Genomic DNA, 26,266 nt, shown 5'->3' with positions numbered 1-26,266 from the left:
GTGACCACGTTCCCTTCTCCGGTTATGCTTTTAGTCGCCGTTACCGGTTTGGCAAGAAAAGGTTGTTTCGCCGAATAAAGAGGAATATATGCGAAAAACACCCTAAATCTTAGAGGGAGAAGGAAAGCCCTCGTCAAGTACAATCCTGAAATTCATCTTCACGAAGACGTCTGATTCGACAAACTTTCCTGCACCATCGTCTCCGTCGATTTCCTCGTCGGGAACGTAGAGGCTCAATTTAATAGATAATAACAAGAAAGCTTTGGTCCTTCGCTTTTGATTTACCTTGATGCTTCTTCCCAGAGAAAATAGTACCTGGAAGTCATAAGCCAACATCCAAGCAAGATAGACAGCAAGTGAATACATTCTTAAAAGCTAGCAATCAAGGATCTGGCACTTTGGGGTTCTTTCTATTCTGTAAAGATAGTATGCTGCTGCTAATTTTTTTTTTTTTTGTGATTTATTACTTTATACATATTACCAAAGCACTGAGGTAGTTGAGTGTCTTTTTCATTTCAATTTCTGAAAAAGCACTGGCATTCTCATCTTACTAGCTATACCAAAAATGTAATAGCTGCCATTTCATCACCATCTTCTTTAATTCTTTTTCTTTTTCTAATCAGCACTTTGTTTTCCTTCTTTTTTTTTTGTAGGTAATCATAGAGTTCAACCAAAAGTAAAGATGGGAGCAGTCAGTAAAATCACTTTACCTTCCCAAAATAACATTTACGTCAATAAATATTTGTAGTAAGGTGATAATAGAAATAAGGCAAACCGGTGAGGTGATTATTCGATTTGACTGATGTTGATGAGATATTTATTAAGAAAAGTGGAACTAGAATCAAATTTAGATCTAGATGAAACTAAAATTTTAACTAAAAAATCTCCACAGACGGCGCCAAATTATTTGAGCAAAAAAAGTATGAGACTTTTTTGGTTAAACTAATTAAGTAAGAGGATAGAGGGTAAATCCTAGTTAAGGATAATTATTTATAGATGCAAGATGAATAATATGAGTAGAAAAACATAGCTGAGTATAAATGTTGGCAGTGTTTATGGCTAGATTTAATAATATAAAGAGAGATGCATTAAGTAACATTAAATGACAATAAAATGTAAATAAAAGAAAAGTTTCACCCAATCTTGAGTGAGGCGGATCCTCTTTCATTTGATAAAAGATGAATGATAGACAAATACAAGAACCTTAGAACCCTTTTTGGATCTGATGAAGGTATGAGATCATAGATCCTCTAATCTCTTTAGAGAGGTGTGTTTACATATTTTCTAGAGAGAGGGAGAGGGAGAGAGCCCCTTTTTTGGAAGTCCTCTCTTCCTATTTATAAGGGGTATCCATAGAAAATCCTAAAAAGTACAATTAGAGGGAACTAGCAAACTAGTTGTTTCACCACTGTCCGACCTCGACCTTATTGCTGACTGTCCGACCTCGTCCTACCCAACCTCGACTTTATTGATGACTTTCCGACCTCGGCCTTATTGATGACTGTCCGACCACGATCTATTATCTTCGCATGCCGAATTTCTCTGATCTGATTTTGACCTATACAAGGAGTGGGTAAAATATGTATTGAGCCTTTAAAAATAGGACTATCTTGTTCCTTTCCTAAGTTGATTTAGTAGTAGAAATATTATATTTTCTTGTCTTGGTAGGTTTCTATCTGCTTTCCATATTATTTTCCTTCTAGATTGCTTTGTTTCTATTTTTTTTCTTTCCTTATTTTTAGTTATTGATATATATATATATATATTAAAGCAAGAAAGTTACCATATATAATTGACATTATGGTTAAGTCAAATGACAAGCTAATAAATGTCAATAGTATATGGTAGCTTTATTCTATATTTGACTATTTTTGTAAAATACAAATATAATATATATATATATATATATATATATAAATATTTTATATATATATATATATATACGGAATTTGAATTAAAAGATAATTTTGAATTTATAGATAAAGTTCTAAAATTTGAATTTAAATTAAAAATAATTTTTTTTTATCTATTATCATATTTAGTTCGGTTAATGATCATATGCAATTATGTTAGGAACTTTTGTTAGTTTTTCTAATTATTTAAATACTATTTCGCCTCTAGCAAAAAAAAAACTACTCCATATAACTATAAAACTCTTTCACATTTAAAATTCTATAAGTATAGTTCTTTGAAATACTGTAGCTAAATTTAAATAAAATGAAATTCTTTAAAATAAATGTAATATATATGGTACACGTCTATGTTTATCTAAAAGTTTACAAACCCAAAATCCCAAAATTACAAAATAACAAAAAAGAGTTTACAAACCCAAATAAAAGTTTACTTACATATATAATAAAGTAAACATACGTGATGGAGAAAGAAACATCACAAAATCAGTCAATATTAAAAATAAAAAAAAAGTTATTTCTTTTTTCTTCTTGAAGAATATTTGTTTGAAGAGTCAATTTGCATAAATGGACATCAAACAAATAACAAAACTTTGGCTATACAATTACTATCATTAATTTTAATTTAGCACATTCAAGGAATTGAAGGGTATAAGCTGAAACCCCTTCATTTAGCTGTAGTCAAGCGAATATTGTAAGGGTATAATATTTTTTCCGTTGAAGAATTAGTTTTGAGTCATTAAATTATGTGAAAGTTTTTTTCTTCAAACTCAACAAGAGAGAAATTGGTTTCTAATTGATAGTTTCTATAGCGACTTTTAAGTGTAACAAAGAGTATATATATAGAAAAAATTGGTATGACGTGAAATATTTGTTTTAAAATGTAAACAAATTATTTCGAAAAAATTCTTTACTTTTTTTTAATTCAAAGATAATAAAAGATAAGATATTTTTGAACATTAGTATAGAATTTTAAAATTCTTATAATAGAAGTAATATCATGGATAAACTCAAAAACTGAAATCTTATGGAATATTTATATAATATCCGGCCATATTTATTGTTTACTTTCTATAGCTAATATAAATAGATGATATACCGACAATACACAATTATACATATATTATATATGGATTACACATCATTCAATTTTTTAATTTAAGTGGTCGGGTGAACACCTATTTAGGCTGATTAGATAAAGCCAAAAGAAAAATATGAAATAACTTCAACCAAAGACTAAAAATATAATTAAAGTTCATATGTAGACAATTTTTATTAAAAATCATCATTTTATAGTGAAATAAATTAATTTTTTGTAACAAAAGAAATAATGACATAAAATAAGATAAAAGAAAATAAATATTGAAAAAAATATTAAAAAGATCTAAAAACCAAAAATAAAAGATGACAACAAATTTCTTCTTATGCTTCATCTTTGTTGAGTATAAAAAATTTGAAAGTTAATCTCATCGATTTCAAATATTTCTTTTTCAACTCAAATACATAGATTATAAGATAAGGATATTTTAGAATTTTTTTTTTTAATTTACAATGTGTCATTTTAAAAAATTATTATTACTAACAAACTGATATGATATTCGAATTTGAATTTGAATAGTTTGCATTGAGGTTAAGCCAAGTATGGTGTCAAAAAATAAACTACCTGACAATTTTAAGGCAATATATGCAATGTTTTATAATAATAATCACTTAATATTTAATGATTCAAAGAACAAAATTTTTGTATATATAGGGTATTAAAAATTCAAATTCTGGGGCTAGAGATATCGATAAACTTAAAGTGGAGTCATACTGAAATAAATCCGGCCAAAGATTCATTTAAATTTTTAGATAGCGGATTAAAGTGAATTTTAAATTAAGGATAATATCTTCACTTGCATCATTACAAAGATAATCATTATAATATACATATATATATATATATATATATATATATATATATATATATATATATATATATATAAAGTTTTAGAAAATTGAAATTTTAAAATAGAAATATTTTTTGAAATATAAAATCATACCAAATAAGAGTTCAAGTCGTAGTATAAGAGTCACGTCATAATCAAAGAATCGTTTATATCGTGTCAACCTTTGTGCTTTACCATAAATATGAGTTATTATTTCACTTTGTGGCTATTTTTAGGTTCCAATGACACCTATGGGAATAATGCAAAAATAAAATTATCATCACGAGAATTGAGAAAATATTAGTCTTTTTTCATGTAGTATTTCTTAATTAATATATGACGATTATCTATAATTATTTAGAAGGTTTAAATATTAAGGTTATTTACATATAATTCAAATAACTCATATATTTAACATAGTTAATATCAAATATCAAAATGGAGTAAAAACAATTCACTAGCTAAAGAATTTTTTATATTTTTAGATAGCCAACTAAAATGAGTTCTGAATTAAGAATAATATTTTCAATTACATTATTATAAAAATAATTATTATTGAAAATAATGTTATAAAAACTTAAATTTTAAGAAAGAAATATTTTTTAAGAGATATCAACATACCAAATAAGAGTTCAAGTAGTAGTAAAAGAGTTAAGTCTTATCCAAATAGTCATTCATTGTCTCAACATTTGATTGTTTTGCCATAAATATGAGTTATTATTTTGCTTTCTGACTATTTTTAGGATCCAATGACACCGGCAAGAATGATACCAAAAAAGAAAAATAGAAGAAATGGTTAATTTTTTTCATGTAGTTAATATCCAATTATTATCTATATTTATTGAGAAAGTGTAAATTTTAAGATTAGTTACATACAATCCAAATAACTTAAATATTTGACATGATTAGTGTTCGCTCATCAGCGCGGGTACTAATACTAGTAGGAATATACTAGTTACAAATACTTGACGGACTCGTTCTTAAGGTGAGATTTTACACAATCTGGCTAGGAATAAATTTGTGAGTCATTGATAGTAGTAATTATTTTCTTTCTTTATAATTTTGGTTTTTTCTTGTTGGTTTTTGAGGGTGAATAACGGCACGGCGCTGCACTTTTAAATAAAGGTGGAGGCAACGGTCCTATGTACAACTCGGAGCAAAGGCTAGCTAGCTAGCTCAATGGGAGATACTCACAGATCCATCACCGTTCGGCTGAAAAGAGAAGACTGTAAGCGCACAAAGCACGACTCTGCTTTCTCCGATTGGAAGGTTCCATCAAAACTTCTCCCCTTTTTGTTCCCATAATTGCACGTTTCGCTAGCTTTCAGACTTAAAGGTCAGCTTTTGTTGCTTAGATTCAGATCTAGAGCTGTCTCTAGTTGTTTGGATTGGAGTAGCCGTGCAGTTTTTGCTGATTAGGTAAATCATGATTTAGAAAAGGAAAGAAAAATCTAATATACTAGAGCTGTAGTAAAGGCCAAACAACTTTTGACTAGTAAGAAGAGAAATTTCCATTCTTAGCTTCAACTTCATCACAGAATTTGATGTTGAGAATGACAACCAATCGGCCACATAAGTCATCTTCTTCAAGCATATTTGCAAGGAATAGCCCATCACAGAAGATAAACAAATAAATTTGGGGTTTCTCCAAATATCTATCTTGTCGGAGAATATGTGATAAAGCTCCAGAATTGTAGGGAGTTATATTAGCAACTTAACTCTAGTTCTTCTGATTGGCTCATTCTTATTCATTGTTAGTGTTTATGGCCAGATTCTAATTGGGCCTAATGATTGGACGGATTATTTACTGGGGAAAGAAGGAGGAGCAGAGAAATATAGGACTCAGAACCTGCCAAACTGCACCTCCTGCTCTGGAGTTTATGAGCTGGGAGTAGCTGTGACACGACACCAAGCTGGGCGAGAGGCGAGCAGACTTGACCCTGATTATATTGTTCCTGTATATGTTGGAAAATCTGACAATGTTAGGACTAGGCTACAGCGGTATGGCCGTGAAGGTGCTCATTTAGAGAATGGCTGCTCCAATAGTGCACTGCACGACCAAGTAAATGTATCTGCTTCAAAGAGAGCAGGATTGTTTACAGAAGCATTCTCAAGAGGCTTCTCTATCGTTTATAGGTGGGCACCTGTAAGTACATATTTCTCCTATCTACAACTTTAAGCCACTTGCAAATGTTGTTAATTTGTAATTTCCTCCTCAAGATATAGAAATGCATCAGGGTGTTGCTCCGCTCATTCATTCAAATAACAAGTGAAGATAGTTTCTTTTCTTTGTTTTGAGGAATTAATGTGAAGGTAGATATTTTAATGCTGCGCTTACCTTTCCTTGGGAAAATTTCAACTAGAAGTTGCATGTTGTCAGTCTATTTGGCATTCAGATTAAAGCTCTCCAAGTTTTTCTCTGTAATCTTTTGGGAATTTACTATTATGAGGTTATCTTACTAAGCTCTAGACCACAACACTAATAGACCAAGTTGAGTTTTTGCTTTCAGCATTTCACTTTTGTTCATTCTTTGAAGAATCATTGTGAGCTGTCTGCCAGCCATTTGTTTGCTTAGTTAAGCATGTTAAAGATTGAAAGTAATTACATGCTCTATTGACTTATACCAAAAAATACCTTAGTTACTAATGGATTTTGGTAATGTTTCCTAATATTTAACAGATGAATGACAACAAAGACGCTGAGAAAACTGAATCCCAGCTGCTCGACAGATTTGACTATGCTTGGAATAAAGGCAGTAATGGCTTACGTCGCCACAATGATGTTCTCCACAAACTTGATGGCATTTCAAGAGCAACTCGTCTTCCTGCTTTTGTCAGGAAGCTTCAATTGTCCCTTGAGAAACAAAAAGGTGTCAGAATCAAACCTTGCAAGCCCCTTTTGTTGGAGAACGGATCTGATTTTCATGATAGTTTCAAAAGCACTTATTTCCTTCCCCAAATCTTCAAATTTGGTCGATCAAAGCCAAGAATAGTTTCACTAAGTTCCGGTGTAAATGGTGATCCAAATACTACTTGTGGTGTAGCTTTGGGTCATGGATCTGTTTGTATGAGGCCTCCAATAACGGGAAATAAACGATGTGCTGAGCACAAGGGAATGAAGGTAAATGGTGTAAATTCCAAGTTGATTGCAGAAGGAAATTCATCTGTGATAAATGAGAGCACAAGACCTTGCGCAAGTAGAGGCGAGGAAAATGCTCCAATTTGTGGGTTTATCTTGGATGGTGGTGCTCCTTGTGCAAGAAAACCATTCCAGAGAAATAAAAGATGCTTGGAGCACAAGGGAAGGAGAAATCGAGGCTGCATTTCTCAGCCAGTGACAGACAAAAATGGCCAGTCTTTACTGGAATACAGGACTTATTCTAGTAATGATTGTCATCAGATGTTATCCCGTAGGGCTGATACACAGCACCCTCAAGATTTCTCCAGCTGTCCTCTTATCAACCAGAACCACAGTGTCATATGTGGAGTTCATTTAACCGATGGTAGTTTCTGCACCAGGCAACCTGTAGCAGGAAGAAAACGGTGTGAAGAACACAAGGGTATGAGGGTTAAAGAACCCATTTCTAAGCAACTAGGTGCAGAAATACCAAGCGTATTTGCAGGTACAGCTGCCAAAAGTAGCAGTGGGAAAAAGCATTATAATGTAGACATTCCATCAGTTAGCCGTTCTCCAACTTGTGGACAACATTGCGTAATGGTTCTTTTTGCAGAAGGAAACCTTCGGAAGGTACTAAAAGATGTTGGCAGCACAAAGTCATGAAGAGCTGAAATAAGCCCTCCACGACATGCATGATGTAGTTTCATCGAAGACTAGGTTTCAAATCTCAGTAGAGGTAAAATATCTCAGAGATATCTTCTCATCTGTTTGAGCCTTGTTGGACAGAATTGCTCTGTAAATGTACTGATGGGAGGATGCAGGTACCCATGGATTAGTCGAGGTATACGCAAGTTGCCCCGTATAGAGTAGTTATTAAAAGAGAAAAGGTTACCATTTGAAGGCCGGAAGGTGTTGGCAGCATGTATACGGTCAAAATCGGGCTTGCCCTTTCTGTGCGACTGATCGAGGCTGGAACATGATAAGTCGAGGATCAACTTCGATTCATATGGTGCAGAGTTAGGTTGTCAAGCTCGAAACCCTGAGACCGGTTAAGATCGAGACCGACCAAAAGCGAGACCGACCAAGATCAAGACCAAATAAGTTGGAGTTCGAGGGAAGCTTACGGGGTCGAATAACGGAAAGACAAAATATCCGCAATCGGGCAAAGATCACGGCGCAAATCCCGGCACATATCAAGAAGAGCCCGATTAATTAGCCAATCGTGAGATTTCTTACTGTATTTAGACTTATATCAACAGCAAGACTACCCTACTATATAAAGGGGTCTAGACTACCCTACTATATAAAGGGGTCTGATCATTTGTAAAACATCATCATATACACATTACATAAAAGCAATATATTCTTATTCTCTTAAGCTCTCAATATTTCTGTTACTTTATTCATACTTTCCGGCGAAATATTCATTTGATTCGAGGGGAACCCAGCTCAAGGATCAAAGCTATACATTTTATTTGGTTTACTTTATTTATATTTGCAGTTAATTTCAGTATCAATTCACATTTTCTCTTAGTTTGTGCTAAGTAAATCATGTATCCTTAAAACAAATTCAATTGTTATGCATTTCTAGGATAAAGACAAATTTCAACCATATGCAACATATTGGGTGGTACCAGAATCTGTGCGAACAGCAAATCTTTAAATTTGTCATTCAATTTAGATTTTGGACCAACTCCGCCTGAGTTGTCGCTGGTAGTGAGGCGTAGTTGTAATTTGGATTTTGGTCCTAATCTTCTGACAAACAAGTGTGAGTATATTTACAAAGGTTGTTTGCTGTGTGGCTTTGCTGTTCTGAAGATGAGTTGGTCTTATAGTACAGCGTAAGGTTGCTGATTTGTATTCTTCGAGATGAAAACTCAGGCTGGATTGATGTCTTGTATAATCTAACAGAAGTATACAGTGCCACAGCACTTCATTCTGGTTCCTTTTGTGAACTTTTGTCTTGAGACATGAATAATTAAGGTTGAATATTTACTATTTCACTGTTTGATAATCTCATATTAGAAAATGTGTAATGATAAATTTCCATACGCAAAATACTTAGAGTTGGTAAGCTAAAAATAAACTTAACAAGAACCAGAAATTCCAAAGTCCCAATAACTTGTAGCCTCCAATTCCATGTCCAAATTAAAATTAAATTTGATCAAAGCTCAAAGTTTTCCTTTGGTTCTTTTTTATTTATTCTCCTAAAGATGTCAAACCTTTGACTTACTCGGTATTATTCCATTTTGTTATTTTTTTAACGACAAAGTAGTTCCATTTTTTATACCTTATGTCAAAGGATAAATGCTAAATTTTTGGTGCTGATGTTTTACTGATGGCTCTAAATAAAAAAATTAAATTAAATTAAAAAAAAAAAAAAGGGCAGGAAATAACCGGAACTGGATAGGAAGATATTTACTCTTTAAGACGTGCTAAACCAGACGGCACCGTTCCAAAGCTTCTCTTAGGCCCTTTCAGATAAATCTGTGGGAATTGGCAAACCCCTCTCCAATGGCGTCCTCCTCATTTTCCGGAACGGCTAACTCCATCTTTTCCCCTAACACTCTCCTAAAATTCCGTCTTCCACCTTCTACACTCCATTTTCAACCCCTCTACGCTGCCCCACACGAACCCAGCGCCACCGCTTCCCCACCACAGCACTCTGGCCGTAACACCAGCCGCTACTCTCCACAGTCAAGACCTCGCCGGAACAACAAGCCAGATTACAAAAAAACCACTACTACCATTCAAAAAGAAGCTAAACCCTTAACAGTGAGCCTCATCTCAGCAGATGATGTTAACTTGATGACTCTGTGCAATGAAGGTAAGTTTGAAGAAGTAATCCAGTACGTTACGCAAGGCGTTGGCGCTGACTTTCGTGTTTTTGAGGCATTGTTGAGCTACTGTACTAAGCTTGCGTCTTTGGACGTTGGGGAGAAGGTGCACGAGCTCTTAATACGTTCGCCCTGGAGTAACAATGTTGAATTGAATGGTAGGTTGGTGGAAATGTACGTTAAGAGCGGGAGCATGAGGAACGCCAGAAAAGTGTTTGATAAAATGCGTGAAAAGAAGTTGGAGTTATGGCACTTGATGATTAGTGGGTATGCAGAAAGTGGCGATGGGGAAAGTGGTTTGCATTTGTTTGAGCATATGAGAAAACTTAGGGTGTTGGAGCTCAATGGGGACACTTTTTCTGCGGTTCTTTCCGCTTGTGCAAGTAAGGGGGCTGTCAAACAAGGTTTTGTGTATTTTGAGCTGATGAAGAATGAGTATGGCATTGTTCCCGAAATTGAGCATTACTTGGGGATTATTGATGTTTTGGGCAAATCTGGGCATTTAAACGAAGCTCTAGAGTTTGTTGAAGACATGCCTATTGAGCCTACAAAAGAAGTATGGCAGTCCATCATAAATTTTGCACGAATTCATGGGGATATCGAACTTGAAGATCGAGCTGAGGAGCTACTCATTAGGCTAGATTCTTCCAGAAATATGGCTGATAAGCCCCTTGCACCATTTCAGAAGAGGCATTCTCAGTTTAATATGCTTGAGGGTAAGGATAGAGTTAACGAGTTCAAGAGCACAATTCAACACAGGGCAGATGCATATGAGAAATTGAAAGGCTTGAGCGGGCAAATGAGGGATGCAGGTTATGTACCAGACACAAGGTATGTGCTTCATGATATTGATGAGGCGGCTAAGGAGCAAGCACTGATGTATCATAGTGAGAGATTGGCTATTGCATATGGTTTAATTAGTACTCCGGCAAGAACAACTCTTAGGATCATCAAAAACCTACGGATATGTGGTGACTGTCACAATGCAATTAAGATCATGTCAAAGATTGTTGGGAGAGAGTTGATTGTCAGAGATAACAAGCGGTTTCATCATTTCAGAGATGGTAAATGCTCCTGCAATGACTATTGGTGAAGTCCATTAGCCTAGATTGAAGCTATTACTGCATTTTTACTCTAGAATTTACATGTAAATTTACTTGGTGCAATGCATCTTTGTAATCATGTTTATAGGATGATATCACATTGTACATTAGTTATATGAATATTTTGCAATAGAAAACAATTAAAATTTCCCCAAATTTTCCAGTTCTTGTTATTGGTACATCTAGAAGACTAGAACCATCTTATCAGTTTCTACTATTAACAAGATCTAATAGACCTCCTGGATGAACAATGGAACATGCAACAAGAGTTGAATATTGAACAATGGCATCTATTAATATTTTATGGACTCAGATTTGCTACAGAAAGAATTTGAGGATTATCGAAGTTTGATATTCGCACTTAGCCGGTCCAGCACATAGAGCTATGCTACTGTTGACTAGTTCATGTCATACTGATGTAGAACTAAAGGAACTGCAAATCACTCCATGATGACACTGAGCAATGGAAAGGAGCAGTCCAAGAAAAGAGTTACCAGTTGTATAACATGATGGGATGAGAGCTTTCATTTACAAGAAGTCAAGCTTCATCCACACATTTGCAATGTAATTGTGTCTATATACAGAAAGGATCCTACCTAGTTATAGATGCAATGAGCAGCAGTCTCATCTAATTGCTTGATGAGTCAACTACTTATTCAAAGAACATTTATGCTTGTGTTGTTCTTAAAAGAATGGATGTACAAACTTAGAAGTCCAATTCTGAGCCTGAGAAGATTTTGTTAAGAGTGCAGGGATGATGGTTTACTATTTCTGCGGCTGGTAACAACTTCTACAACAGCTTCATCTCTTGATGGTACTCTCAGGTATGATTTCATCAAATCATAAACAGTAAATCCAATTGCCACGGATGGTACAACCTTAATTTCAGAAAGCACATTGATCAGAGCCAGTAATAGATATTAAAATATAGGAAACGAACAATATTACCCACTTTTGGGTCTAGCAACTCGCATTTTTCCTGGAAAAATAGGCTGAGACCCTTCTTATACCTTCTGTTGAACCTTAACCAATCATAAGTTTCATTTGTTTTCACTTCTATACCTTAAAATGTCCAGCATACCCTCCATTATTACATGTAGAAATTCTGTACTTTAAGGAGTAGATATTGCATTACCTTCAAATAATTGAGGCTCAACCCAGAAAATAGTTGCTTCCATCCATGTCTTTGTACAATCATAACAAGAGTATCAAGCGTTCCTTTCATTTCATGGCTGCTGCTAGATGCGGAGAGTCGTTGTACCTGAAATATTGTCTCCTCTTTGTCATTCCAACAGCAAGTTGGTGGCAAAAAAAACTTGTTTGCCTTTGCTGTCTCAGTATATTACCTGCATCTGCCTTCTCACTACATCTAGGGGATAAGTGAAAGTCTGACCTAGTAGTCCTGCAACAGATCCACATGCTAGTTTTACTGCGATAGACTTCCTTCGCTCCTGAGGGACATGGCTTTTCATTTTCTCATAGAAGTAAAATTTTAGCCCCGCATATGGGAAGATTCCATAGAGTGATGGTGCTGCAAACACAACATGGTTATTAGACTGACAAAACTTGACAAAAAAGGCCTAATCAGAAGTATTGTAAGGCAATACCAACACCACGGTACAGCCCTCTTATTCCAGCTTTCTTGTATGTCTTTGAGAAGCAGTCCCGTATCCCTTTGTAAAACTGTTCACCTGTAGCAGGCCCTTGTACATTCAACTTCTGGGATCCAACAACCTAGACGATCATAAGCAAAAAATTGCTCATGGAACAGTAGTACGAATTCAACTCGTATCCCTAGGACGAACATAATCCAGCTCGGGAAAAGCTCAATTTGATCAAGTTGTGGATCTCTGGACAATATTAATTTCAGATGAATGGAAACGAAAGAACATCTCGTATTCTCTTACCTGGTAAGCCAATTTAGTTCGAACTAAATCAAGTGGATAGGTAAAAAGTACAGCAGTCCCACCAGCAAACGATCCTGCTACAAGATCTAGAACCGGACCTCTCCCAACTCCAGGAATACTCTGTATAATCCAGCGGCGGTACTCCTCATAGGCCATGAAATGCAAAGCAGCATAAGGCACAATGCGAACAACACTAGCTCCATTTCCCCTGGAGAAGAGTTCCACCAACAAAACATGTGAATTTAAGATGAAATATATAGCTCTCAATTGTGAAAGCAGTAATTGTGGATTCTGCACCTGAAAAATCCGAGAGCTCCTTCTGTCTTAGCAATCTTTGTAAAGGATCCGGACAGCCCCAAACTCCGAAATTCAGCTTGTCTGGTCTATGAAGAAGAAAATTTAAGGGTAAGAATTTGATCTTCCAGGAAATTTTGAGTTCTACCAAGAGCATAAAGAAAGGTCATTTTTTTCCAGTAACACACTTTAGCACTTGTGTCAATAGCAGTCAGTGTAATTAGTTCTCTTAAGTTTGTTTATCATTCTACATTGTCAGTGCATCAACCCAAGATTAGCATCGTTATCTTGACAAACCAAATTCAGTAATGCTCCATTAAGCCATTAACCAGAAAGGCCAATATTTTATTTTTTTTGGAAACAAACCACTGGAGAAAAGCTGAGAACTTCCCGCAGGGATAATGAATTTAAGCAGAAAAAGAGAAGAATAAAGAAAGAAGGGAGCACCTGAAATAAGATCTTGATAAGCTCAAGAGGGGCAACAGCAGTCTTAGCAAATCCACCAGCCACACCCCCAGCTATTAATTCTTTTGCAAAGAGGGGCATCCCCTCTAAAACCCCATCCATTAACACAACCCTCTCCTCCTTTTCATTTTCATCCCTCTGCTTTGTCATTCGAAGAAACTGACTGAAATATGGGAGAGAGGCGGACACAAATAATGGGTCTCTCTATCAGCACTCTAATTTACAGATCGAAAACGTTAATTGACTCTTTCTAGCTTTCGTAGTAGCTACGAAAACTAGTGGCGACAGTTTCTGGGTCGTTTGGAAAACTAACCAATGACAGAATCTTTGGGGAATTTTGGACAGGTAATGAGAGTTGCGGTCTGTTTATAATATGTACATTGACGTTTCCAGTTATGTTAATTTTTTGGCCAAACAAACATGGTTGACTAAACTTGAATTCAAGGAGAAACCACCCGTGCATTTTTATATTATGGATGAGAATATACGTTGCGTCGAGGGAAAAAAAAAGATGTCGTTCGATTTTAGATTATATATATATATATATATATATATATATATATATATATATATATATATATATATATATAACACTGATTGGAACTTGGTCCAACTTTAGTTTAGCAGTAAGATTTTTTAATATCTGAAAAAAGAAAAGAATCATCAAAATTATTGGAGCTCAAGGCATGAATAAGTTGGCGATGGCGAATTTTAATGTGACAGCACTAATTTGATGCAAGAGTGTTATTATAAAATTAAAGGTGAAACTATAAAATTAAAGGTGAAACTTGTAGTTTGTAGATAATATTCTCATTGTTTACCTGGGCAAAAAATGGCTTTTGTCCTCATACATCGTCCAATAACAAAGGTTACATTAGCTAAAATGTTGAGCAAATAGTGTCTCTTAAATAGGCGTGAGTTCAAATCTCATTGTTATCATTTCTCCATTCTTTTTTTGGTGATCCTTAATGTAATACAGTAACATTTTTTTTTAAAAGAAAGATACTTTAGGCCTCATTTGTTTGCACTTAATGGAGGTCTGAATCTTAATCATTCAGATCTCAAACGTTAAGTGTGTTTGTTTTTAAAGTCTGAATCTTAATTATTCAGATCTTAATCATTAAGTGTGTTTGTTTTTTTTACTTCACAACCATTTAATGGGTCTGAATAGGTCTGTATGATTAAGATCTATAACAAAGACTTAATTTCATTAAGATGCTACCACATATTTATTATTAACTACCGCCACTACCTACCATTATCAACTACCGCCACGCTACCACCACCACCACTACTACCACTACCACCATACTCAACCACCACCACCATCATCCTCAATCATAGTCGTCACCATTATCGACCATCACCATCCATCATCCCCACCACTCCGACCACCATCATTCTCACCCACAGTCAATACTTATCCACCTCAACTACCACAACCAACCACTCCATCACCATTAACAACCACAACGGACATCGCCCATCATTATAACCTACCACTACCCTCCTCAATCATAACCCACCGCCCGCCATGATTAACTAACACCACCCACCACCATCATCCTCAATCGCAATTGCCACCACTACCAATCACTACTAGCTACTAGCATGAACAACCATCATCAACCAAACTACCACCAACCACCGCCTCTAGTCGACATTCACCCGTTAGCCATCACCACCAATAACTATCATATTTTTAAAAACTATATATTTTATTGATAGAATATTAGATTAGTTAGTATTTCATTTGAATTTTATGTTTATTTTTTTTCAAATAAAGATAAATTTTATGCATTCAGATGTTAAAAATCAAACAGTCTTAATTTTTAGTATTCAGATCTTAATACACATCTTAATATATTCAGATGTGTATTCAGATTCGGATGTCTTAATCTTAATACACATCTTGATATTCAGATGTGTATTCAGATTCAGACGTCTTAATCTTAAAGAAAACAAATGAGACCTTAAAGAAAAAAAGGATTAGAGTTGGGCCCACTGATAGTCATATAGCATTCTGGTGTAAAAATAGCATGATATAGCCAGTTTTCGGACTGATCATTCAAAAATAGCCAGCGTTTACCAAGTCAATAAAAAATAGCCACTATTTTGCTGCAACAGAGACCTGTCCAGCATAATATACTGGAGTTCGGTGCACCTGTGTATGAACTCCAGCATATTATGCTGGACCGGTATACTTTGCTGGCTCCAGTATATTATGCTGGAGTTCTAGTGTACTTATGCTCGAACTCCATCATATTATGCTGGAGTTCCAACATACTTATCTTGGAACTCCAGTATAATATGCTGGAGTTCAAGTATACTTATGCTGGAACTCCAGCATAATATACTGGCGTATTTTTTGGGTTTTGAACAGTGTTTTCGCTCAGATTTATCAAACATGAAAAGTGGCTAAATTTCGATTACTTTTGAAACTGGGCTATTTTTGATCGACCAGTTGTAAATCTGGCTATTTTTGAATTTCTCCCCATTCTAGTCTTTTTTGGTTTTAATGAATTTTGATTTAAGTTTGTGTTTCTGGAATTTGACTATATTATTTGAGAAACTTTCAGAAACCACTATGTTTTAATGGTTATTAGCTAGTTGTAGCTACCATTTACTATATTACTTCCTATAGTTATGTTTTCAGGTTTTTTTAGAGTGCATTCGATGTATTTAAGCTACTGTATTCATGAATACAGTAGCATTTCTCGGCGTAAAACAGGGGATTACAGCTAGATAGATTATTGTATTTGACTGTATTCACGACGTGAAACAGGGGATTACAGCTAGACAGCTTATTGTATTCGACTGTATTCACGATATGTATTTGTGAATACAGTAACGTAAATAGCGCAATTCATGATCTATTCAGCTGTTTTTAAACGGGAAGTGAATCAATTAACACAATAGACTCCTAATATAACTCAATAAACACAATTATAAACCTGAATATATAAAATATATAAATTATATTAATTAAAAAAAACATATGAATATATTGATGGAATATAGCGAGACAGTGAATACAATGAAATACATGGAATATAGCGAGACAGTGAATACAATGAAATACATGGAATATAGCGAGATACATTGAAATACAATGAAAAAGGAAGACAATGAAATACATAGAATACAGCGAGATACATTGAAATACCACGAAAAAAAAGGTAGCAGACTCTCCAAGTTGCTCAGCCCCAAACTTCGTCGTCTTTGTTCAAGAATAACCCTAATGTCATCTCGTCGGCAACAGATTTCGAACCTCCATTGTCAGCCCCAATTTACCCTATGTCAGATTTCGACATTGATACGAAACATATGACATTGATTTCTAAACAGACTCTTCAACCACTAAATCTTCATCTTGATCTTGACTCTTGACATAGAAAATCGCGGCTATCAAAGCCTTGACAGAAAGAAAAGTTGGGGAAAAGAATAAAACGAAAGAAAGAAAGAAAAAGACAAAATGGAATATCTCAAAGAAGGGAGGAATGGGATGTTTGGGCGGTGCAACTATTTGAGATTGGGGGAAAACGGGAAATAGCGAAGAACTTTTTGGTGCTTATTCGATTTCTTCCATGGCGGATTTTGTTTCAATCTTCTGGGTGTGAGAACTGGCGTTGTGAGAGAGAGAGGGTGGAGAAAAATCTGAAAGAATGAGAGAGAAAAATAATATAAAGTGTATTTTATGGCTTAAGTGTAGTAGATAAATAGATATTTGACTATAAAAATCAAAAGGTAGCTATGAAATATAATTTTTTAAAAGGGTATTTATTTAAAATAAATAAGGTATCAACCTTTGCTATAGGAGGTAAAAATTCCATATTGTTTCCGGAAATAAATATAACCAACAAACAAACAAATGGATCACGGTTTTAAGTCAAATTCAATGGTTTTTATCTTTTGTGCATTCTTTTCACTCCTTTTTCTTCTCTATCACTTTAACATTTCATTTTCTACCCAAACTAAAGCTGTTACAGCGTTTGGTTGGAAAAATAGACTTGAATATTTTTAATTCGAGAGTCGAGACTAAAGGTAGGTCAAACATATAGTATGAGTTTTTAATTTTTGACGGCGGGCAGCCAAGTGTTCACATGAATAGGAAAGCGGCTAGAATGGGCAGTGGCTTGCAGCTGCTCAACGCTGACCACGAAAAGCAAATAATGCATCTTCTTTGGTACCGAAAACTATATATATGATGTTGATAATTTAATAAAATTCGGTAAACCATTATGCCAGTCAGTAGCAGATGAAATAAATGAAAGGTAGCTAAATGGTTTATCTTCCAGTCTGAAGCACCAACACCAACCTGAGCCTTTAAGCACAATGCTTATAGACCAAAACCACCTATTATAGGTTTTGTTACATTGTGTACTTAAAGAAGTCGCCTAACCGATCTAAAGCTGAAATAAATGGATACCAATTTGCTATGATTAAGCACAGTATGATGACATTTAACCAGTAGAGAGAAATCTATGAACATGATCGGTAAGTCCTGAGTGCACAATCAGACCGGCTGGCCTCAATAATAGAATTCATTAGGAAATTGGTGCAGAAGAGAGATATACCTTGACAGTTTCAATAGACTGTTTATCAAGAATTTCTATGTTCTATTCCTCGCAGACTTTTTCAACAAGCTGAAGTAGGATGCTTGCTAGTTCTTCCCCATTGCTCCATTCATGACAATCTGCTTTCAAAAGACTTGGATTACTTAGCAAGCGATCCCACAACGGAAAGCCCTTCCTTGGCATCACATGGTCTCCTCTATCAAGCTTCAAGGTTGGGCAGTAATCACCTCTCCCGTCTCCAAGATATATGAATCTTGATTTCCTTTTATCAGACATGGAAGCTTGGATCTGCTCAATAACAAGACCCTACACAAAAGTAAAGCTGACATTTTAAATAACTGCTACTTGTAGCCAATGCATTACTGGGTCAAAATGGTAAGAGTCACATCAAAGACGCAACACAAGTAACGATCAAGATGTGTCATTAAATCACTTTTGAAGCATCTCAAAAGACCTTGTTTACAGAGTAGGGAAACAAAAGACAGAACCCAAAAACACCTGAAAGCTTTGTAGTCATGAACTTGAATTCAAACCTATAAGGTATTATTAAGAAGCCACTTTCACTATTAATTTAACCTTCAAGACAGCTAATCAAAGTGCATACAATGTCTGCAGCATCAAGCCTGCTACAAATGTAATCACTCATAGAGATACAGCCAAGCAGAAAAAAATTATGCATGACATAAATCTTTATCAGAACTTGAAGCATAATTGTTTTACAATATCAATACACGTTATAAGAATAAAATTTCTCTGTTCACAGGATCACATGCTAATGGCCGAGCACAAAACTTTAAGACTGATTACACATGAATGAATATACAATATTGAAGGAAAAACATAATGTACCAATGACAAGAACAAAATAGCAAATCGTGATCACGACAGCTATAAGTTGTTAACTGCTATGAAGGTAAAACTCAAAAAAGCAAAAAGTGAAACAAATGCATTCCGCTTGGCAGTTGCAAGGTTTTGATGATTGATCTAGATGCTGCAAAAATACATCCGGTATGAATTTACGGGAACCACAACATTACAAACTCAGAATTTGGATCACTAATTGTGTTAAGTTGCGCCACATGACAGAATTAATGTCAGGATACCTTGCACAAGTTGGGAGGGCATAGATTACAACCATGAAATGAAGCCAACTCATGGTAAGGGAAGATCCTCAGTCTACCTTCTGCATCTACCATAGTTGGGTTTGTAATGATCTCCGAGAAACATCTGTATAATCCGTGATGTTTCAATATAGTCTCGATGTAAAACTGATTGGCATCGCTAAGTACTTTTAAGTCACATCTGAAATAACCACAACCGTGCATTAGCAAAAGCAACAAGTCATCGAAGTTTCAATACAACAATAAAAGACGACAATTTAGAAATACATACCCAAGAGCGTGAGCTGATTCTATTGCTGAAATTGTCTGAGGATGCAACGGAACGTGCTTCAAACATTCAGCTATCTGTTCAACTGTTTTACCTTGAGAATGTAGCTCCTCCATCATCCTATCCTACAAACCAGTCACACTACACAGTTTAAAACTAATACTTATAATAGAAAATAGTAGTACCAACCCAGCCAAATGTAAACCTCATTAATGTACCTTAACTATTTACAGCTTACTTCACCCAAATAGAAAAACAAAATCCTGCTTTCTTCCACATATAGCCTGTTTGGCCAAGCTTAAAAAAAGTGCTACTTTTTCAAAGTTTAGGTTGATTGTATCGTATCATTAGGTCCGCATTATGTTCAAAATAAAAGAGAAAAACCAAAATTAACAATGAAGAGGGGAGCAAAACATAAACAAAGGAAAGAGAAATGACCGATCAAAGTAAAACGCAAAAGTAATATTGAGATTAGAGTGAGGGAAAGCAGTAACCATGAGAGCATTCCAAGGTAAAGTTGGACGGAGCTGGTTGAACAAATAGGTCAGACCCATATTCTCCACGACCCATCTATCGCTGTCATCATCAATCAGGGTCCGATCAAAATCGAATATGATCACGGTCTTTGCCCCCGCCATGTTCAGTGATTTCCCGGCGATCAAACAAGCGGTTGTAAGCTGCCGGGAACCACAGAGTTGTTCTGAAGCAGCAGCAACGCGGACTCTATAAATCGGGCCGATTGGATGGCCCATAAAGTTTGTGGTTAGCCCAGATCTGGCAATTGGATTCCGTGCCAACCCGGAAGTTCTCAAAACAAAATTCATAGACATCTAGCTGGCTTAAAAAGAGTGAATAGCCATTAGCCATGCACATTTGTTATTCTAGGAACTTCTTTATTAACACAAATATGTTCCAACTTTCTTTTTAGTTCTGATTATCTAAGTTCGGACAATTCATATCTTTTTCTTTGTTGGTAAATTGAAATTGTTCCTCTTAAGTTCTTTTCATTTGACAACTTATACAAAGTAATCTCCTTTTTTTTTTGGGTCATGCATTAGTAGTAAGATACAGCCATACAGATAAAGCATGATTGAGTCGTAACTAAAAACAACAACAACAACATCCTAGTATAATCCCACAAGTGGGGTCTGGAGAGGGTAATATGTACGCAGACCTTACCCCTACCCCGAGGGGCAGAGAGGCTGTTTCCAGGAGACCCTCGGCTCAAGAGAGCAACAAGAGACAATATATTAGTACTATCAATAGACTCATAGTAAATAACATAAAATACATAACATAAAATAACAAAATAACAACAATATAAGAAATATAGGAAATACGAAAAAGATGTAAGGTATACTAATATCCAACAGATACAGCCCTGCATCAGTAGCTGATCAGTAGCATCGTAAGTCTAACTCTTAAATGGCTAGTCTCCCTCTAGTGCGCTGTAGTAATATTCACAAACTTCCCCCTAACCTACAACTTTAATGCTCGATCCACAATTCCCTGTCAAGGGTCATGTCCTCATAAATACTAAGTCGTGCCATGTCCTGCCTATCCACGATGATAAGAAAAGGTTAAGAAACCTTGTTGTCATGAAATTCATTGTGATACACATTTTTAAAAAAAAGGCAATTTTTTTGTGCATGTGCAGTAGTGAGCCACATTTTTAATCCATATTTTTCTAGATTTGATAAGCGTAGCAAACATGATACTTATCCACGATAATGAATGCATTATTTTTGTTTATTTATTTTAATTTAAAGGGAGAGACAACAGACATAGAAGAGAAAGCGCGAGTGGTGAAGTTTAAATCCACACTAATTGCGTCTGAGACTCTCACAAACACCATTATCCTATACGCAAGTCAAATCCTTAATTGACTAAACCTAAAATTAGAGTTACATTATGTCTTTTTTACATTTTGGCTTTTCAAAAGGAGTATACTCACCTGTAAACTTAAACAACAATTTTCGAAGTCTTCGTTACTTTCTTAAATACCATTCCATTCAAACTTTGCCACGTCAACTGAAGATGGTGGGAGTAATTTATGTTTTCAGCCTTGGCCGAAGTGTGGAGTTGGGAGGATATACATTTATGAAATTAAAATCTACAATAATTAATAACGACCAGCTCAATTGCTGTCTTATTCACCATTTGTCATGTTCATAAATAAACGTCTCTTTTCCGGTTTACAAATACAACTGAAAGTGGGAACATGATTAATGTCCTTTCTCTGCCTACAAATGAATGAATCCCCTCCCTATGTCCATTAAAGAATTTCAACTTCCTATCTACACCTCATATATATGTATATACCTACCCTTCTCACCTTCCAATTACAGCAAAAGCCCCAAAAACAAAAACCCCAACATGAACAATTAAACTTATAGGGACTTTCAATATACACGAGTTAAATTGAACTGAATCCAGAATTATCGGCGTGTACCCGGGACCTTGGATTCAATCCGGGTCTTGATAGGTTTCAGTTTTAAGCCCATGCTCTCCGGAGAGAGAAGCTCGGGAGCTATACAAGATGGAGTTAGAGGACTCCTTGGGCTGCCACTAAGCTGGTTTGGTCTGTAGAGTCCATATCCCATGAGGAAATACTCCATTGGTATCAGCATTGCATGTGGCTGCTCTTCTGTCACCATTGATCCACAATCCTGTACCTGCAAAATCCAATCACAACCCCATATCTTTCGTGAACAACACCATTCCCTATATTAATTGAGCATTCACTCAAAGTACTATTACACATAGGATCTACAACTCTACACAAGATCCAATGCATAATGCCAACTAATACATCAACATTTAAAATAGTAGAGCATTTAAATAAGTACACATAACTTCAATCAGGATATTTCGGAAGCTTATATGAACGTGCACACATCATTTTATTCAGGTATACTACAAACAGCTTCTTGCCCAACCGGCCTAATCCTATATAACTTTTAACCTGAAAAGGAATACCACTACATGGAAATAGTGTGTCATTACACATTAAACTGAAAGCATACCTCCACTAAGGCACTGAATCTTCTGTCCAACTTGGCGGTCATGTGGAGAGAATCGGAATGGAAAGGAGAACTATCCCCGACAAAGATGAGAGTTCGACATTGTAGCTTTTTCAATCCTTGTGTGATATCGGGTCTCCTGCTCATTCACAAAACCAAGCTTAGCGAGGTCTAATTTTGTGAAAGCAACACATTGCTATCTATATTTTATATGCAGTGAGATCAAGCTTCCTACCCGTCAATAGCTTGAAGAAACCGTAAAATGTTTATGCTCTGCCTCTCATCTAGCAACTGAAAATATATTTTTTAAAAACAAATACAAGAGTTTGACAAAAATTAATATCTGCAAACCAATAATCAAACAAAAAAGTAGAAGAACAATCAAATTGACGAACTTCTGCAAATAACTACCAGAGAAAAGGCACTTACTCTTCTGCATGCTTGAGCTATATCTGATTCTGGAACTTCTGCGCTGCCACGGACCTCCTGATACAATTAAAGCAACCTCCTTATTCAATCTGATCAGTCAGAAAAAACAATAGACATGAAGGAAAAAAATAGGACACAACAGGTACCTTGCTGAAGTAACGGTATAGTAAAAAGTCTTTCAGCAGACTACACATTCCATAGAAGTAAAGTAAATTCGACATGACCTGCGGATTAACAATTATCTCAAATTCCATAGAGCATATTTTCTTCTCACTTGAGAAAAAGGTAAAAGAAAGATACGAAATGGTACCTTATTATAAAACCATTCACTCCAAGAAGGTGCTCTGCACAGAGGGGAAACAAGAATCAAACCAAGAACACGCTCCCTATGTTTTATCTGCAATTTAAAATACATGTTAGTGAAATATATGATCGCACCACTAAGAGGAGTATCCCATGGGCATTTTTCAGGAAGAAACTTACCGCGAATAACGTGAGTATATAAGCACCAGCCGTTACTCCCATACACATAACTGACCGCAGCCTGAAAACAGCAAGAATATATAGCTTAAAAAAATTTCCTCTTTTTTCCCAGATGATTCATTGCTTATACAGAAGTTATCAAGAAAGGGTTCACAAAAAGCAGAAAACAGGTTTCAAAGTTCAAACAAGTTACTAAAAGAAAGGAAACAGCTTTTTCAGTCTTTGTATAATCATGAGTAAAATATATAGAGTAAATAAAGCTCGAGAATTACCCAAAATAGTTAAGAACCTCGACTATCTGATCAGCCAAATCATCTACTGAAGGTGCAGGATCCTCTGGACAAATTGCTGCAGCTCCCAACTGCGAGAACTCTTGTGGTGTGAGTAATGGAGATAAGTTGAATTGTTTCTAATAGAACTTGATAAACGGAGCCAAAAACCCAGTAAGATTGCATGAAAGAAAACAAGCTGGCTAATTCACGAACCTCATGCCCCGGAGGACTTATGTGGTAAATGCAAAAGTTATGGAGCAGCAATGAAGCTGCTTCCGGACAGAAGAATAATCCCTGGAAACATGACATATCTGCAAAATGCATGTTTGAAAGCAAAACAGCATAAGCCCGCGGACAAAGATCAACAAACAAGCAATGATATATAAACGACCTCAAAGCACATGAATAGAATACTGAAAATGGTAGATATGGAACTCAAGAACGCAAACTACTCACTTACGATTTAGAGCTAAATCTGAATATGTTATCAGTGCTGGCTTCTCTTGGTCTCCATAAACTATAACAGACACAGGGCCACAGCTAGTCCGTACGACGTGCTCCTGAATAGTGTTTCTTTATTTAAGTTCGATAAATCAAGATAACAAATATCCATAGACATCCATTATTTACAGAATACTAATTTCTCCAAGTTTATAGTTAGCAGGAAAAGCTCTATTAATCTGTACTATGATTTTGTAAATCAGAATGAGTTTGCTTTATTTAAATCACTTTTCTAATACAATATCACTCACCTCGAGTAAAAGACACTGTCCCCCCCCCCCAACCCACAAAGCTTTCTATCCTATTTTTAAAGTAATTTCCCCCTTAACTATGTGGAATGAGTGTACCTATGTGATCGGCTCACTATACATTAAACGATAACGTCAAACAAGGAAAAAAAAGATTTTGGATTATTACCAGCTCTTGAAGGGAGATAAGAAGAAAAGGATGGAATCAAAGACAACAACAAAGAAGAGAAAAATAGACTCATATGTTACGCAACATGAGTCGTTACATAAATAATAAAATGGATAGACAAAGTAAAAGGCAAGCTGTGTTTGCAAGTGACCGGAGTCACAAATGTCACTACAAGATGATAGGTAAGTCTCAACCAATTGAATACAAGAAGTAGAAGTAAAAAAAACAGAGGATTGAAAAGATACAATCTAACACTCACATAAAACCCAAAAAAAAGCACTAAACGAGTATCCTGGAGTCATCAACATTATTCAAAAACACTCCATTTGATCTCCAACAGAGGAATGAAATTATAAGCAATCAATACAGCTAAACAGTCAGAAGAAAAAGCTAATTGGCAATTGTAGAATGAGCCTGCAACAATTAACACAAGACAAGAAGATGAATACCATTCAAAATCCAATTCTTTTGCGCTCTTCTGTAACCAAGGAAATGATAATGGCTCTAAACTTTTATTTAAGGAATTCAATTACTCACGTCCCTTCACCACCAATACAAACTATTCAGCCCTCAGTGGCTAACCGAATAGGGGGAAAAGGGGGAAAATGGAAAAACAAAAAATAATTGGTGTGTTTTATGAGCCTGATAAGAAATAAATGCAGCGGTCAAACAAAAAAATTCACCGCAGAGAATAGAGAATCTCCACATGTGACGGATACTTCAAGCGTTAAGCTTCTTGTACCAGAAACATTGCACATTTTATATCGACGTATCAAAATCCAATAATCTACATTAAACAACATTTAAAAAAGTTGTCTTTGCAAAAATAAAATGGAAAATTGCACATATGAAAAGCCAAAAGGCATTATCAATGCCCATAAATGATTTCAAAGAAGAAAAACAGCACAATGCTCGTTCACAGAGAAATTTAAATAAGCCAATGCATAAGGCAGACAGATATATCGTAGTCGTAGGGGTCAAAGGGTAAAAATGAAGGAAAAAATAAAACCTTTCCGCCGAGATAAATGGTCTCAACGTCAATGGCAACAGAATCGGCACTTGAATTAGAATCTGCCATTACACCCAGCTTATCTGCGTTTGAAGGTTAAAAGAAAAGCCCAAGAAGCCTCACTTTTCTTGAACTCTTTCTCTCTTTCAACGCATATATGTAAAAATGGGTATTCCTTATACAACAAGCGATTCTTTCTCTCTTCAATCCTTTTCTTCTCTACTCTTCTCTTTTGCTCTCTCTCCTCTCTCCACTTTCCTTATTTTGGTTTCCCCATATTTATTTATCTGACGGTTCATTTTTATTTCTGAAGATTTTCAATCAGTGGCTTAACTTAACCTCCACCGACGCCTCTCAGGCCTTAACCATTGACTGTGGTCATATTTTAACCGCAGTTTACGACCGACAGCTTGGCATTACCAAATTCCTTTCTCTATATATGCGCATATGCCACCTTATTGCGGACTACTTCATATTACGTCGTTGTGCTCGTTTTTTTCTTTTTTTGTTAATGCTTTTGTTCCATATATTAATTTCATTACCTATTTATATTTATATTATTAAAAGTACGAAAACCGTTAGGGAAATATCGTTCGCTTTTTTT

General features: G+C 35.5%; 5 protein-coding genes across 9 annotated transcripts; 2 read left to right on the top strand and 3 right to left on the bottom strand.

Moving 5' to 3' along the window:
- The first annotated feature begins 4,895 nt into the window (after positions 1-4,895).
- LOC104228998 (protein EFFECTOR OF TRANSCRIPTION 2-like) lies at positions 4,896-8,342 on the top strand. 2 transcript variants are annotated; one of them, XR_711497.2, is made up of 4 exons: positions 4,896-5,107; positions 5,610-5,984; positions 6,519-7,692; positions 7,778-8,342. XR_711497.2 is itself a non-coding variant. In XM_009781562.2 (3 exons), the coding sequence occupies exons 1-3, from the start codon at positions 5,018-5,020 to the stop codon at positions 7,617-7,619; spliced, it is 1,566 nt and encodes a 521-aa protein (XP_009779864.1). In that variant the 5' UTR covers positions 4,896-5,017; the 3' UTR covers positions 7,620-8,342. The 2 variants fall into 2 exon arrangements, 1 of the variants encoding a protein (XP_009779864.1); XM_009781562.2 differs by having other exon boundaries at positions 6,519-8,342.
- Positions 8,343-9,409: 1,067 nt separating this feature from the next.
- LOC104228999 (pentatricopeptide repeat-containing protein At2g15690, mitochondrial-like) lies at positions 9,410-11,052 on the top strand. Its single transcript, XM_009781563.2, has one exon. It carries the CDS (start codon positions 9,471-9,473, stop codon positions 10,884-10,886), a length of 1,416 nt encoding a protein of 471 aa, XP_009779865.1. The 5' UTR covers positions 9,410-9,470; the 3' UTR covers positions 10,887-11,052.
- A 320-nt stretch (positions 11,053-11,372) lies between these two features.
- On the bottom strand, positions 11,373-13,957 carry LOC104229000 (mitochondrial carrier protein CoAc2-like). The gene is made up of 7 exons (XM_009781564.2): positions 13,545-13,957; positions 13,101-13,186; positions 12,804-13,011; positions 12,504-12,630; positions 12,243-12,427; positions 12,032-12,157; positions 11,373-11,774 (listed from the first exon to the last, which is right to left on the bottom strand). The coding sequence occupies exons 1-7, from the start codon at positions 13,710-13,712 to the stop codon at positions 11,637-11,639; spliced, it is 1,038 nt and encodes a 345-aa protein (XP_009779866.1). The 5' UTR covers positions 13,713-13,957; the 3' UTR covers positions 11,373-11,636.
- Positions 13,958-16,547: 2,590 nt separating this feature from the next.
- LOC104229001 (thiamine phosphate phosphatase-like protein) lies at positions 16,548-20,578 on the bottom strand. Of its 3 annotated transcripts, none has more exons than XM_009781566.2 (5): positions 20,023-20,578; positions 19,532-19,653; positions 19,243-19,441; positions 18,140-18,445; positions 16,548-17,219 (listed from the first exon to the last, which is right to left on the bottom strand). In XM_009781566.2, the coding sequence occupies exons 1-4, from the start codon at positions 20,356-20,358 to the stop codon at positions 18,182-18,184; spliced, it is 921 nt and encodes a 306-aa protein (XP_009779868.1). In that variant the 5' UTR covers positions 20,359-20,578; the 3' UTR covers positions 16,548-17,219; positions 18,140-18,181. The 3 variants fall into 3 exon arrangements, with proteins under 3 accessions (XP_009779868.1, XP_070006883.1, XP_009779867.1); XM_070150782.1 differs by having other exon boundaries at positions 16,816-16,833; XM_009781565.2 differs by lacking the exon at positions 16,548-17,219 and having other exon boundaries at positions 17,827-18,445.
- A 1,069-nt stretch (positions 20,579-21,647) lies between these two features.
- Positions 21,648-25,947, bottom strand: LOC104229003 (protein NDL1-like). 2 transcript variants are annotated; one of them, XM_009781568.2, is made up of 11 exons: positions 25,663-25,947; positions 24,196-24,295; positions 23,949-24,046; positions 23,736-23,824; positions 23,464-23,524; positions 23,291-23,377; positions 23,127-23,204; positions 22,981-23,037; positions 22,787-22,842; positions 22,555-22,690; positions 21,648-22,203 (listed from the first exon to the last, which is right to left on the bottom strand). In XM_009781568.2, exons 1-11 carry the CDS (start codon positions 25,729-25,731, stop codon positions 21,967-21,969), a joined length of 1,068 nt encoding a protein of 355 aa, XP_009779870.1. In that variant the 5' UTR covers positions 25,732-25,947; the 3' UTR covers positions 21,648-21,966. The 2 variants fall into 2 exon arrangements, with proteins under 2 accessions (XP_009779870.1, XP_009779871.1); XM_009781569.2 differs by having other exon boundaries at positions 24,192-24,295; positions 25,663-25,900.
- Between the last annotated feature and the right edge of the window lie 319 nt (positions 25,948-26,266).

This window comes from Nicotiana sylvestris, chromosome 7 (assembly GCF_000393655.2).
Source record: "Nicotiana sylvestris chromosome 7, ASM39365v2, whole genome shotgun sequence".
NCBI lineage: Eukaryota > Viridiplantae > Streptophyta > Magnoliopsida > Solanales > Solanaceae > Nicotiana > Nicotiana sylvestris.
Note: the sequence above shows the minus strand (reverse complement) of the source record. Positions and strands in the feature narration are given on the sequence as shown.